Source organism: Haliotis cracherodii, unplaced genomic scaffold (genome assembly GCF_022045235.1).
Source record: "Haliotis cracherodii isolate W230 unplaced genomic scaffold, xgHalCrac1.p SCAF_8, whole genome shotgun sequence".
NCBI lineage: Eukaryota > Metazoa > Mollusca > Gastropoda > Lepetellida > Haliotidae > Haliotis > Haliotis cracherodii.
Genome location: NW_027266341.1, coordinates 32,493,878 through 32,507,348, shown reverse-complemented (window position 1 = coordinate 32,507,348; position 13,471 = coordinate 32,493,878). Strand labels below are relative to the sequence as shown.

Here is a 13,471-nt window from a genome sequence, read left to right as displayed (position 1 = left end):
GGTCAGAACAGGGGTAACAGACACGAGATCGGGCAGAAGAAGCATAGTTCTTCCCTAAGTTGTTTTTTAGTGTTCATTATAACTCCATATTTCGAATTTATACTTGTTGAAAGAAACGCTTGCAAATAGTGCACATCAATGAAGATCTCATTCTCGGATCATTCTTTCACGATTGGTAAGAGCAAAGAGATTACAGATGTTCAAAGTATTTCAGAAAGGTTACCGTCCTTGCTCCAGCACCAGCTGTAGGGTAATTCTTCACTTGAAAAACGGTTGTAAGAAAAATGCGGCTTAGAAAACTGCCGGTTTGAAGTGTAAACATGGGGGTCTTTTGAAGATGCTAACTAAAAGATATGTCGCGATCCCCACAGAACTCTAATTTGTGATCCGTTACAGCGAAAGCCATCAAACACAGAAATGCAGTCAATCCGGAGATCGTAATCAAACCACGAACGACAAACGTATTTCGTTTGTAGCAATGAATTAAGGTGTTTTGACATCAACATTCGTCTGACATCGTTAGATAGGGAATGGACAAGTAATACAGAAGAGCCAGCAAATGGGATGTTGAATGCTATTGATTACATCTGACGTGGAACGTTTCTATATCTTTCTCTCAAATTAGTCACACGCATGAAAGGACGATCTGCAAGTCGCCAGAATTATAAGAAAACTTTGGCAAGAAACCGACCTAATCTCTTGAAAAACCAAAAAGCCCCAAAACAGATAGTATATTTATATGAGATCTTGATTGATTAGATAATTTCAATGAAGCTTTTAGTCACGTTTTTCCCTATAAGCGCATAGTGTTCATATGTGTTGAAATGATAGAACTATTCTTTGTTTCAGTTATTTCATAATGATATCAAAATCTATCCCCATTGTCCAGTATTCAATATAAATCCATCTTAACGTCACAGTAGAGTTGGCGGATCCAATTACATCACAAGAAAATAAAATCATCAATTTTAGAACCCGCTGATATCGTTTCAGCCATGCTCATGTCTTTTTGGAGTCTTGATGTTGCAGTTCCGGGTCGTATAGCTTAAATCAACAGACAATATAGACATATCAAACGTCCAATGGATGTGTTGTTAGTACGACGTGTTCTTTGAGATTCATGGAAATCAGTTTTTAAATTCTTAGCTCAGCTGATGTAATTTCTAAACAATTAATTATTTATTTAACTAGTTAACAATACAACTAATCCAAAACATGTTAAAGTGTGTCATCTGGTTCATGTTGACAAAATGATCAGTCTTGAATATGTTCACAACTCTGACCCGTCTTGAACATGTTACTAACTAAATATATGCATTCATGTCAACAAAATGACCAGCTTAAATATGTTAACATCACTAATCCGTTCATATTAACAAAATAACCAGTATTGAACATGTGAACAACTATGACGTATTGAACATGTTAACAACTTGACTAATCCGTTCATGTTAACAAAATGACCAATATTGAACATGGGAATCAATATGGAATATCATATCATTAATCAATCTGGAATATGTGAACAACTTGACTTATCCTAAATATATTAACCTGACCAATATCTTGACATGTAAACAACTTTTCAAATCTTGAACACGGTGACAACATGAGTAATGCGAATCATGTTACCAGGATGACAAACCCAAACCATGTTAACAAGAAGTCTTGGAGAATATAATTACCATCAGCTTGGAACGTATTACAGCAACATGACCAAATGAAAACTGAGAGTGATATTTTGTTTACTGTCGTTAAAAGAATCCTTTTTATCTATGTTAGAAATGACTGATGTGACATTAAGCTAATAATCTGGCTGTAAAGGTAGTCACTGTACGATTATTGATGAGACTTCAAAATGACTGGTAAAAGGTTTATCAGACGCTCTCATTTGTTTACAATGTCATCGTGGGTCGAAGGAGGGAGCCATGGTGTCGTATACCTATGGATTGAATGTATTCATTTTGGCATCACGGCTGATCAAATTGCTTATAGTTTCAACAACATCATGACAGTTTCCTCGTCTCTTCAATCATTTGAAACATTTCATCAGATCCGTATCGTAGACTGGATATACATGAATGACTTATGAAAAAGCGTTGCAATACTGCTCCAGACGCTGAACGCTGCTGGCGAGTATATTTGCCACTTAGACTCAACGTGAACAGTTTTGTCTACGAAACCTTCCGCAACGTTTTTACGATTTTGTTTTTTCAATCGATGAATCACCATGCCTGGAGAAATCCAGAAATCAATCACATCCTCAGTGTTTTCAAAAGCGAAGGAAAAACGCTACGTAGATTTAAAATAAATATTTGTATCTTTGTCAAACACTAAGGATTGTACAAATAACTTTCAAAGTTCCAAGGATTTGCTCGTTATAAAACTACGTGTTTTTCTTTGCGTCTACCACTCTACCCTAGATGGATCTTGGTCAGACATATCCATTTATTACATGCACCTCCCATTCTCAGTGTTTCAAGAGCAAAACCGAACATTTTCAAAGTTATTGATAGCTTTTACTGAAATCCTTGACGACTGAGATGACAAAAACGTTACCAAGTAAATAAAACGTCGCTGCTTATCGTGTGAACTTCAACAAAATCGATGAGACGGAATCAATAAAACTGCCTATCATTGAATGTTTTGTTGAAGACGTTGAGTATTTGTTATCAAATCCAAGTATTGGTTGGCAAAAAATCAACCATATGAGGTTAGGTTTCCGCAGCAGTTGATCAATAGGGACTTTTTTTAATACCACAATTTACTGTAAAACGATACCTCTAACGCCTTGCACTTATAACAAAAAAAGTTTATTCAATTTGATGCTTGGAGGTGAATTCTGATCTACGGTGAATGGCAAAATAAAAGTTTATGTTATTGAACATGCTTTCTTTGTTCTCTTATCGGATGTCACACAGCTTGGCAAAAATGAGTTTGAAAAAAATATAATATCAGGTCATGGAAAACTTGTTCATATTGATAATTCAGAACATAGATTTGTGTCCATCCAACGAAACAAGATCTAAACTTTGTTATCGTTTCATAGTCGCCGTCTAAAGACAGTTGGATGATTAAATCAACACGAAGCTGTAAAACATCATGCGTATATAAACATATCTATGACACCGATGTATCTAAATGTAACACGAATGGGAAAATATCCTATCAACGACGCCAGACGTGTTAAGATCTTAAAAATTGATGGTCAGGAAGAAAACATGTCATCTATTTCTCGACTTTACATTAATATTTGAACAGTGGGTAATATCAAAAGATAATGTCATATTAACCAGGAGCTACATGGTTTCAAAACAAACTGCTCTTGATCAGACCCACCGAGAATACGATGAATATAATGGAAACACACATTCTCGCGAACTCTCAGAAGAGAAACCACGCAGTGGTAAAATGCTCAGCATTCTATGTTTAGCAATAGATTTATATCGAGACCGATTCGAGGTACAAAAAATCCATCCATCTTATCATTGAAAATGCCCATACATATTTAACCATAGCAACAAAACTACACTTAGAAAAAAGCCATTCCATGATTTGAGATCTGTGCGATATGCCTCCTAATTGGCCTAACTCCTGGATGTCAATACATGCGATCGAACGCAATTAAAATGATTTTTTGAGGAAGATGTGATTTTATGTCGGTCTGATATGACATTTCTGCTGTTTGATTTATCGATGCACAGTAGAGTGTGTGTAATTTTGATGTTAATATCATTTTTGGAAAAGGAAATCTATACTGAGAGACACGTCCCCGGGAAAGGAAAATCAATGCTCAAGCGAAACCACTTTCGGAAAGGGTTTAAAATCGAATCTGTCTCTTACAAATGTGAACCACAGTGAATGACTCTAGCAATTACTTATCTAGAGGGCACATAAATTTGATTTATAGAATTATATGTATACATTTCATTTCTGATGCTGTAGAATTTCAATCAAAAAGACGCCATGCAAGACTACTTTCGTAGAGACTGTTTGAATTGTACAAGTAATATACTTGCATTTTTGCAAAAAGAATTTCAATTACATATTTGCTGGATCTACTTTAGTGGATTTGATGAAAGTAGTTGCGATTATTATTAGATGTTTTTGATGAAGGACTTGCGTTTGCAATTTCAAATTTGAAAATGATGTCATTGAGGCAGGTTTTTCTACGATATCGTCCTACAAGCACAGTCACTAAAAATCTCGTGGTCTTTTATTGCATGTTGATACATTGATATCATATAATCACAAAGTACATGCTCTCGATATATGAGATAGTTGTGTACACGTGATCAGTCTTGGTGCTTGTAATATTCAGGTGGTTGTCCTGAAATAGGTGTGTGGATCTTATCCACTAACGGAATGGAACAGGGATCACAATTGTCTGTGTACCGATTGTCTGTGTTTACTGTGGACTTGGATACAATAACACGAATTATTACATGGATGCCTCACACGATTTAGGTGACTTCATATATATATCCCACCCCACATAACAAGAAGTCGAGGAAGCCTATGTACAGATAAGACGAATTTCTTGCTGGCCATGACTATCACGTGCCAACTTATTTTGTCGAACCATCGAGGAAGTATCAACAAATGTTTTGTTATGTATTGTCTGAATTCATATATCTTTTAATCTGACTTTTTTATTACTTATTTGTAAGTACGAGACTAAAACACTCATCATTTAATAAACAGCAATTTATTAATATAACCACATAATGTCCTCTGTCTGTTTTGAGCTGGTCTTAGAACCTCTTAACTAAATACACATATCATGGACAAGGTATTCCGGGGACGTCCTGTTTTTTAGGCACAACTGGAATAATATGCAACATTTGGTATGTGAGCGAGGTGTCTCACCATGACCCGTTCCATTACGGCAGGAACACTTAGACATGATCTCCACATAGTGCATGCATGTTTTAGCGCTTTACAGCAAATATTGCATATGTTCTTTCAGAGGGTTTATGGGCTGATTGTAAAGAAGTTGCTACCGTTGTGGGGATGGCTGGGATAATGATCTGGCTTTTTATTGTACATCTAATCTTGCTGATCAATCGAGTTGAAACAGACATCGTACGGCAAGCCAATCACTACACGTCATTCACATGGTGCTATCTATTTGGGAGATGACATTCCAGAAATTGCCCTGTCACTGACATGCTTAATAACATTGCAGTTTATGTGTTTTTACGTCATGACAAGACGGCCCGTTGTATAAGAAACCATTGTCGTAAATATTGACTTTAAAAAACGAACCATCAACTCAAATGTTGTTAATCCAACTTTTTTAAAACGATGTTTTTAGCATTAATCGCATGTTCTCATTTCACAAAAAATGAAGAAAAGGTTATGTAATATTTTTTTCTTCTAAACTGACATACAATTTTTCATGTTTCATTATATTGTGCATAATTTGTGGAATCATAGCAAATATTGGAAAAGAAAGAGAATACATTGCAGTAACAAATCACTGTGCAATTAGCAGTATTTCAAGGAAAGAATGTATTTTTGTATTTTCATCAGCTACATCAGCGCATAATGTTTGTTTTGAGATTAGGTTTCGCATACCCATTCCACAAAATAACTGTCTAGGCATGTCTGAATGTTTTCAATAATGAGATTCTCTTGGTGAAGAAAAACACCTGAGCATGGTTAAACTAAAATAGTTCATTCTGTTGTGGACCTACTTGTCAACATGCTTGTCAATATCAAGAAGACAAATCAGTGACACTCTTTAAGTCGAAATCCCACAGACTACCGCCGTCATTTGTAACTCCAGACAATATTGGAATATTGTAACGATAAGGATTCGGGGTTAAAATGTAGACCGATATCTCGAGATTGTGAGTTTCCCTGTAATCACATGTTTACTCAGGAAAGTCTCAATGTATATATTCAACTTGTTTGTACAACACATTAAGTTCATTGTCAACATTTAGCATATTTTTAGAAAAAAGAATAGTCCTTGTTTAAAAATATATTCATGTATTGAAATAAGATAACTATAAACAAATGACATGAAATGAAAAATTGGATGTAATTGGGTATACTCATTTATACCCAATTAAAGTATGGACACCTATTTCTGCAGAAACATTGCTCGTACTAATATCCCAATATATATTAACACATATATCCACGAACGTGCCACAAAGATTCAATATCCCGATGGCATTTGTTCCTTTGGGAGGTAATCAAAACAGAGAAAAATCCTCGGCATGAAGATATAACACACTGAGCAAGGAAATGTGTTTACTGCTAAAAACAAATTCAGTTTCAAAGTAGCCGTTGTAGGAAACGCACCCCAGACGTACAAAAACAGGACGAGAAGATCAAAGAAAATGTAGAGTTCTATGAAAATAACACGAAAAAATGTTTTCTTGAACGTTAGGTTTCTCCCAACACGTACTAGTGTAGGTGAGGCATGTCGCAATGAATATTTTTCTGTTTCCAGCATCATGGTTGAGAAGCAAGAGTCTTGATTAAATCGAATCTATTTCAACTGTCAGTATGGTTGTACTTACAACTTTCAATCTCAACTGAACACTTTTGCTGGTCGAGGGGATAATTATGTAAATCCATCATACATGCCAGGGTTGTCGTGAACCTGGAAACAATTAAAGATACAAGAATCAACCACGGCATCCTGCAATTCACGAAACAAGTTTGGAATTGGTTTTCGAAATAGAACAGAAAAAAGTCTCCGCTGAGAAAAGACAACTCAATTGCTAACAGATATTGTGTGTTTAATCAGAGTTTGGTGTGTTACTCTGAATGAATTCCTAAAAAAAGGATTGTTAGATTATACATTTCCTAAACAAAATATCAATTTGTAAAGCTATGTTGTCAAATTTGATTGAAAAAGCGTTAATTTGTGTAGCTGAAAATTCAATTGAAAACCTCCATTTTACACATGTGTTAGAATGAACGAATATCATTTTACGCCGCATCAGAAATGTTCCAGTTAGACTATAGACAGAACTGTTGTCTCATCGATATGAGCTGTACCCCGCTGACCATTCATGTAACGTCGGCGACTCTGGCACATATATTTTAGCTGTCACTAGGTGACCTTTCATGTGACATGTCTGCTCTGTCACATCGATAAGAGTTTGCACTAGGTGACCTTTCATGTGACATGGTCTGCTTTGCATAAGTATAAGGCAAATGTAATTTCACTTGTCCAAACATATGTCAACTTTAAATGATATTTCTTCAGCTCTGTCATGCCATTGTGATGCACGTTATGAATAAAGCAAATGTAAATGCTAAATATCAGCTATTATACCATACTAAGGACGTCTGTAAGATCTTACAAGGTCACATAAACCAACAGAAATATGGTTTCCTTTGCAAATGTCTTTTGTGACCTCAAACAAGCAGTGGCCTCTTGATTCAAACGGATTGAGTTGGGGACTTTGCAAACTTTCAGGATCTTTAGCGAGAAATCAATGCATTTTTCAAGCATCCACTTAAACGTGATTTAACATCAAAGAAAACATTTGAGACTGAATAAAGCAATCGTAGCTTTTCGTGTTAGAAAAGAGGTTTCATATTGATTAGATTGACAACTCCTGTAAACGGAAGGAATCATCGTTAGAGATAGTTCCTCGTGACCTCTCTACGATACTTTGGTAAACCTTGAAACATTAGTCTTTAGTAGATAGATCTTAACGACAATTGGAGAATTGTACGCGGTTGTTGATTAGTGTAATAATCTTTAAAATGCAGATACAGTGTTTAAGGTAAGCCGTTCTGAACGTATTTACAGAATTGGACAAATTAATGATATACACCTTGAATAAGAAAACGGTTAACACAAAGTATTCCATTTTAGAGCATTTCATTTGCGATTTTCCAACGTGCTTGATAAGACACAACTGATGTCTTGGATTGTATTCCTTCAGATTTAGAAAATTGATAATGCTACCACTTTCAAATTCATTAGTTTCGAGGAATGCAATTTTGACGATGGAGTTTTATTTAATGAATATAGGCTGGAATGCATTTCAGAGTTTGCTCAAAAACTCACCTCATTCCATAAACGATTGATCCGTTGGCATAGAGACGAATCATTTTATTTTTTTCTGTGACATCATGAAGATATGAGTTTTTGTCATTGGCCAGAAACGTGTCAGGTACCCATATCCTCTCGGCAAATTCTCCCGTGAGCGTCATACTCTCGTTGCCGCCCGAGAACTGGAGACGGTCATCTCGCCAGTATTGGTTTAAGTACATGGTGATGGTGTAATCCTGTCAACAGATCAAAAGAGGATATGATTCAATTTGCAATAATTGAATAGAATTGACAGTCATGGCAACAGATTATACAGATTGTATTAGTTAGGTGAGGTGAAATGGGGTTTAACGATTATTGCTCTTATATAGCCACGTGCATGCAGGTGTGTGGCTGCTTGTACTAGTCCGGACTGATGCCGATTTATATTGCTAGCTAACTGAGATACCATGCCGCAGTTTAACATAAATACCCCACTCAGACACAGTATACTGACATCGAGACGACCAGTCCTTGTTTTAGCCCCATAATGCCGAGCACGAGACAGGGTCACAACAAGTACTATCTTTTAACGTCTTTTGGTATTACGCGGCTGGGGATCGAACCCCCGCTCTCTGGGCGGATGCTCTTCCACAAGACTACGGAGGCGGTCGATTGTATTAGTAATTAAATGTATATGTAAATAGTATTATTGTCCTAAAATATTCTTGGTATAGCTTCATTAACTATTATACTTTGTTTGGCCTATTTATCAGTAAGTGAGTTAATATTTAACGTAGCAACGGCAATATCTTAGCAATATTGCGACCAATTTATCAAAGTAATTAGTGTAGACCAAATAATCAATAAATATGTTTTGAGTACTGGTTTAGCAGAAACCAAGTCATGCGGAACTGTGATCAACCAATCGAAACTGAGCCATATTCTCAATAACAACAGCATAGGCATGGATGAGAACGTTATTTGAAATCGCTGAATGATGAGTATGCAGACATCACTGCATGCATCAGGCAATGAAGTATGCTGGTTCTCTGTCTTCATTGCGCCTGGTGCTGACATACTCTGCTACAATACCATCATTGAAAGCATCACTTTGTGTATCCCGATATTACCACACCATGTGAATATCCTTCCAACATCACGGTTAACATACTTCTCACTCCAATGTGAAGATAACAAGTGTTCTATTTGAGATTACTCTTTCTTAGTTAAGTACAAATTCTAGTACTTTTGGGGTTTGAATCCCATGGAGGATTGGAACCCACACATTCCGAGTGAGACACGTGATTGCCAGCACACTGAGTCAGCGATCTAAACGGCATTGTGTATTCATATATTAAAGTCACGTACGAGCTTATCTAAATCTTTAACCATACAAGCACCATACTAAATTATTTTTCTTGATTTTATTAATTAATATTTATAGGAACCTAATGTCACATAGCTTACGTTCGAATGAACCGCTTACATTGACGTGAACGTTGATCTGTCTGGAAGTTCTTCACATATTAGCAGTTGACGTCTTCAGGGCACTGACTATTGCCTTCATGGGAAGAATATACGTGACCTATCTGGTCCATAACATATGGTCTGTTTCGGTATTAACAAGTGATGTCTTCTGGGAACTGACTTTCGCCTCAATGGCTAGTATATATGTGACCTATCTGGACCATTACATTGGATATGGTGTTTACAGTATTAGCAATGATCCACACGACTGAGCATTGATTGTTTCCTCACGTGTGGATTTTCGTCTTGAGATGTTTTCACCCACAGCTGCAAAACCAGATAGCTTTTTAATTAAATAAGCCGGAATAATGTTCAAGAATAAGCCGGAATAATGTTCAAGAAAAAGACCTTGAAACCTTGCATTTTTTGAGACAGACAATTTTCTTTTTTCCAACAGTTTAAAGTACAATTATTCTTTCAACAATGTTCTGGGACGATTTATTTTTTGCCATATAATCCCAGTTACGGTTCAGACAATGTGTCATGTTTTCAGATGAGTTCTGATTCACAGTACACTTCGTTGATGGGCGTGGTCGTGTCTGGCGACGTGAAAATGAACGTCAAGCAAATGTCTACCCGAGAGCTAATGACAGATTTGGCGGTGGATTGGTTATGTTAGTGGGTGCTATCACTATCTCACTCAATACTGTGCAAGGATTGGTCAGTACTCTCGGGACAACATACTGAAACTCTTTGCAAGGCGTGTTGGTCGACGTTATGTCTTTCCGTGCACGAATCGTCAAGGCTAAACTCATCCAGTACACCATTCATGGAATACCATGGCCAGCAATGAGCCCAAACCTTTCCCTTAACGCGTCAGGGAGACGCGTGCGCCAACGTCGTAGGCCGCCGACCACGTTGGCTGAACTTGGCCAGGCGTTGCAAGAGGAGTGGGATAGACTCCCAAAACCGCCATTGGGAGACTCATCAGCAGTATGCCTCGTCGAGTGAAGGAAGTTTTGTATTACGCACTACCGATCCAAAAACGTCAACTTTCAAAGAACCAACCTTACCCGATCGTCCTTCAGTATTGTTGGCGGTCATAACATCTTCACGAAAGGTTGAAATGTGTTCCTAATTCGTTCATTATTATCATACAACTACTTCGAGAAACTAATATCGCTTTCAATTTAGAAACCCAGTTAGGTGCGGGTATACTTTCTTTGAAGAGTGTTGTGTAATTAAAGATTGTTATATTGTTGACTTGTGGATTTCAAATTTGTGTTCTTTAAATGTGATGTTAAAGGTGCTGGTATTTCTATCAAGCAACCAAGACAGAGCTGTCAACAATGTCTTCACTGCACTGTTCGATTATAACTGTTTATCGTGAGATAACATCCGTCAAGAAGCATTCATCACATACCACGCGGCCATAATGATCAATACAGAATATTCCATTCCGTTATCCTCAACTGATAATTTAAGCAATTGGACATTCAAATGTGGGATTTCCCGAACGTGGAAGGGTGTTGATAACATCGAAAATGATTAGCGAAGCCATCTTTCACATCGATATTGTTTTATTGAACAGTCAGGGGGTTGGATGGGGCAAAGTCACCACCAGAATAGAGGTTCCAGATTTTCTGGGTCAGGACAGTTACTGACCTGGGTGCTTGTTTCTCAATTCAACATATGACTTGCCTTCGGTTGGTTGCACCAAAGAACCCATCAAAAGCAGAATCCATCATCGAATAGTTTCTTTTTGACCATGGATTATGGAAACGTGAAATTGGGCTGTCAAGGTATGGCATGATCGTTTCTTTGATGAATGTCAAGTTACCAACTTATGCAGATTGTAGACAGTAAATAGATGCTGCCAGAAATCGCACTTGATTTGATGCAAGATAAAAGAAAGGTTATCCATAGCTGTCGTGGTATTGTCAATTTCCTAAAATACGGTAGTCATTCAGTTTAAACAATGAATCATAATTGAGGTTCAGATGTTTTTTTCGATTTCTCCTCGTCGATGGCTATTAAACCCCATGAGAAGTATGATACGCTTAACTACTGATGTGATGTGATTTGACACGGGAATAGCATGCCAACATGACGCGCATTACTGACATCCAAATAATTTGATTTCAACATCCAAAGAAAACATGAACTACCACAGAAGAAAATGTTCAAGATCTTATTGGCTTTAACGGCTATGAAAATCTCCCTTAAGTATTGAAATGCGACAATATCAAAGACAGACGCGACATGGATCATCCAAAGAGGTTTTAAGCACATGTACTTGTCCCACTTGTAGAATAATAATAAAGCGACAAAACCTTTCCGTATTCATAAGAAATTTCTGCCTAAACGGAGTCCATTAAAAGTCCGATTGTATCGTAAGCATGTGTTAATGAATCACTATCAAATGGTGGTGATACTGGGTGTACGCGATAAAAGGTGGGCGTATCCTGTACTTCCGATGGTCGCCTGTCACAAACATGCAAGACAAGTCAACTGTTCACCTGAGAAAACACGGGAACATGTGGTACAAGACAAAAATAGGGAATCGAGTCGGACATAAGTTTTGTCACTGATGCGTCAAATTTTGGAAATGTCATCCAGATGGCCAACATAAAACCTCTTGAAAGCTTTATTGAGGCCTGCAAGTCGTCTAAGGTTGTGTTCCTTGGGCACGCCAGAAACCTATGATTTATGGGTTCGAATCCCGGTTCATCCCGATTATGTTTCTAGGTTTTGTAAGCACCATACCCGTGCTCGTGGGTTTCACCGAAGTGGTAAACGTCTGAGGCTTGCATCACTTCGGGCTTTCCTACCACTTTAGCTGAAACACCATGATATAACTGGAATACCGTAAAAAGCGTTAAACCCAACTCACTCACCCACTTACTGAGGCCCGAGTGCAAACCTTGACGTTTAAATTGCTACAGGAACGTCGTCGCAAAGCTCCGTCTCTTTACCAGAAACATTTTGTTTAAGAAGACCCCAAACCATTCCAGATGCTACATCTACCTAACAACATTTCAGAGACAGCTAGTTGACATTATTTTCATCATTGGCACCGCTACATGCCCCTTACAAGGTCCCCATCCACTCTGCCAAATGAAATTTAAACACGGATGCAAATGTGGCTCTTCTCCGAGCCATGGCCTCAATTGTGACTAATAGATTTGACTCTTGTAGAATATTCATCATCTCTTCGATGAAGCGGGTTGATCACATTATCCCGAGCTGGGACATCCACGACAAGGTATGGTAAGTCACAAACATTGCCTATCACTCATTTCCCCAAGTTTTGAGGTTTTCCTAGGATAAAGTTTTCTGACAGACCTCTCGAAGGGCATGGCGTTCTTATGGAAACAACTTGAACCGCGGTGTTCAAGATCAGGGAGTTCTGTTTCTTTGAAACAGGAAATAGATGGATTTCTTTATATCCCAGCCTTCAGATGGTGCAGCTGGCTACATTCTCATTTGAATTTTTATATCTATATGGATTCCCGTTGATGCATCGTCGGAATCAAATCTTTGAGAGACGTGCTTTTTCGGGCTCTGGGAATAGATTACGTGGTCCTGACATCGACCTGGGACCCCGATGATGGAAGAGGGCATTTATCCATGTCTCATACTCAGTAAAAACAACGATGTTACCTTCCAAGGTTTTTCCACATCTATCGTTCCTTACTATAAGATTCAGCAGTGCCGTATATAAAAGTTTTAAGCGCTACTAATTAATTTTGTTATTTCTGAAATTAGATACGTGAAAAGACATCATACACAATTATAAAAAAAACTATCTTGTCACCTGTTTGTGACCATCGCGGCGTCAATCATTCATAGGCGGGGTTCCCTCGGAGATGTGTCATGTTGCTAACATGGGCAGGCACTTTTCCAGAAATGATAACAAACAATATTTTAAATGGTAAACATTTTATTTCCTTGGCGTATAGAAGAAAAGAGTGACAAAGGGATACGGGGTGA

The 13,471-nt window shown here is 37.6% G+C and overlaps 1 protein-coding gene across 1 annotated transcript in view; it reads right to left on the bottom strand.

Moving 5' to 3' along the window:
* LOC139449467 (gamma-aminobutyric acid receptor subunit beta-like) overlaps positions 1–13,471 on the bottom strand; it is a 72,151-nt gene that overhangs the window by 25,001 nt on the left and 33,679 nt on the right. Inside the window, exons 4-5 of the mRNA XM_071230885.1 lie at positions 8,045–8,265; positions 6,537–6,619 (exon numbers count right to left, since the gene is read on the bottom strand). Of these exons, the coding sequence (XP_071086986.1) occupies positions 6,537–6,619; positions 8,045–8,265 (304 nt within the window). The remainder of the gene's footprint in view (positions 1–6,536; positions 6,620–8,044; positions 8,266–13,471) is intronic.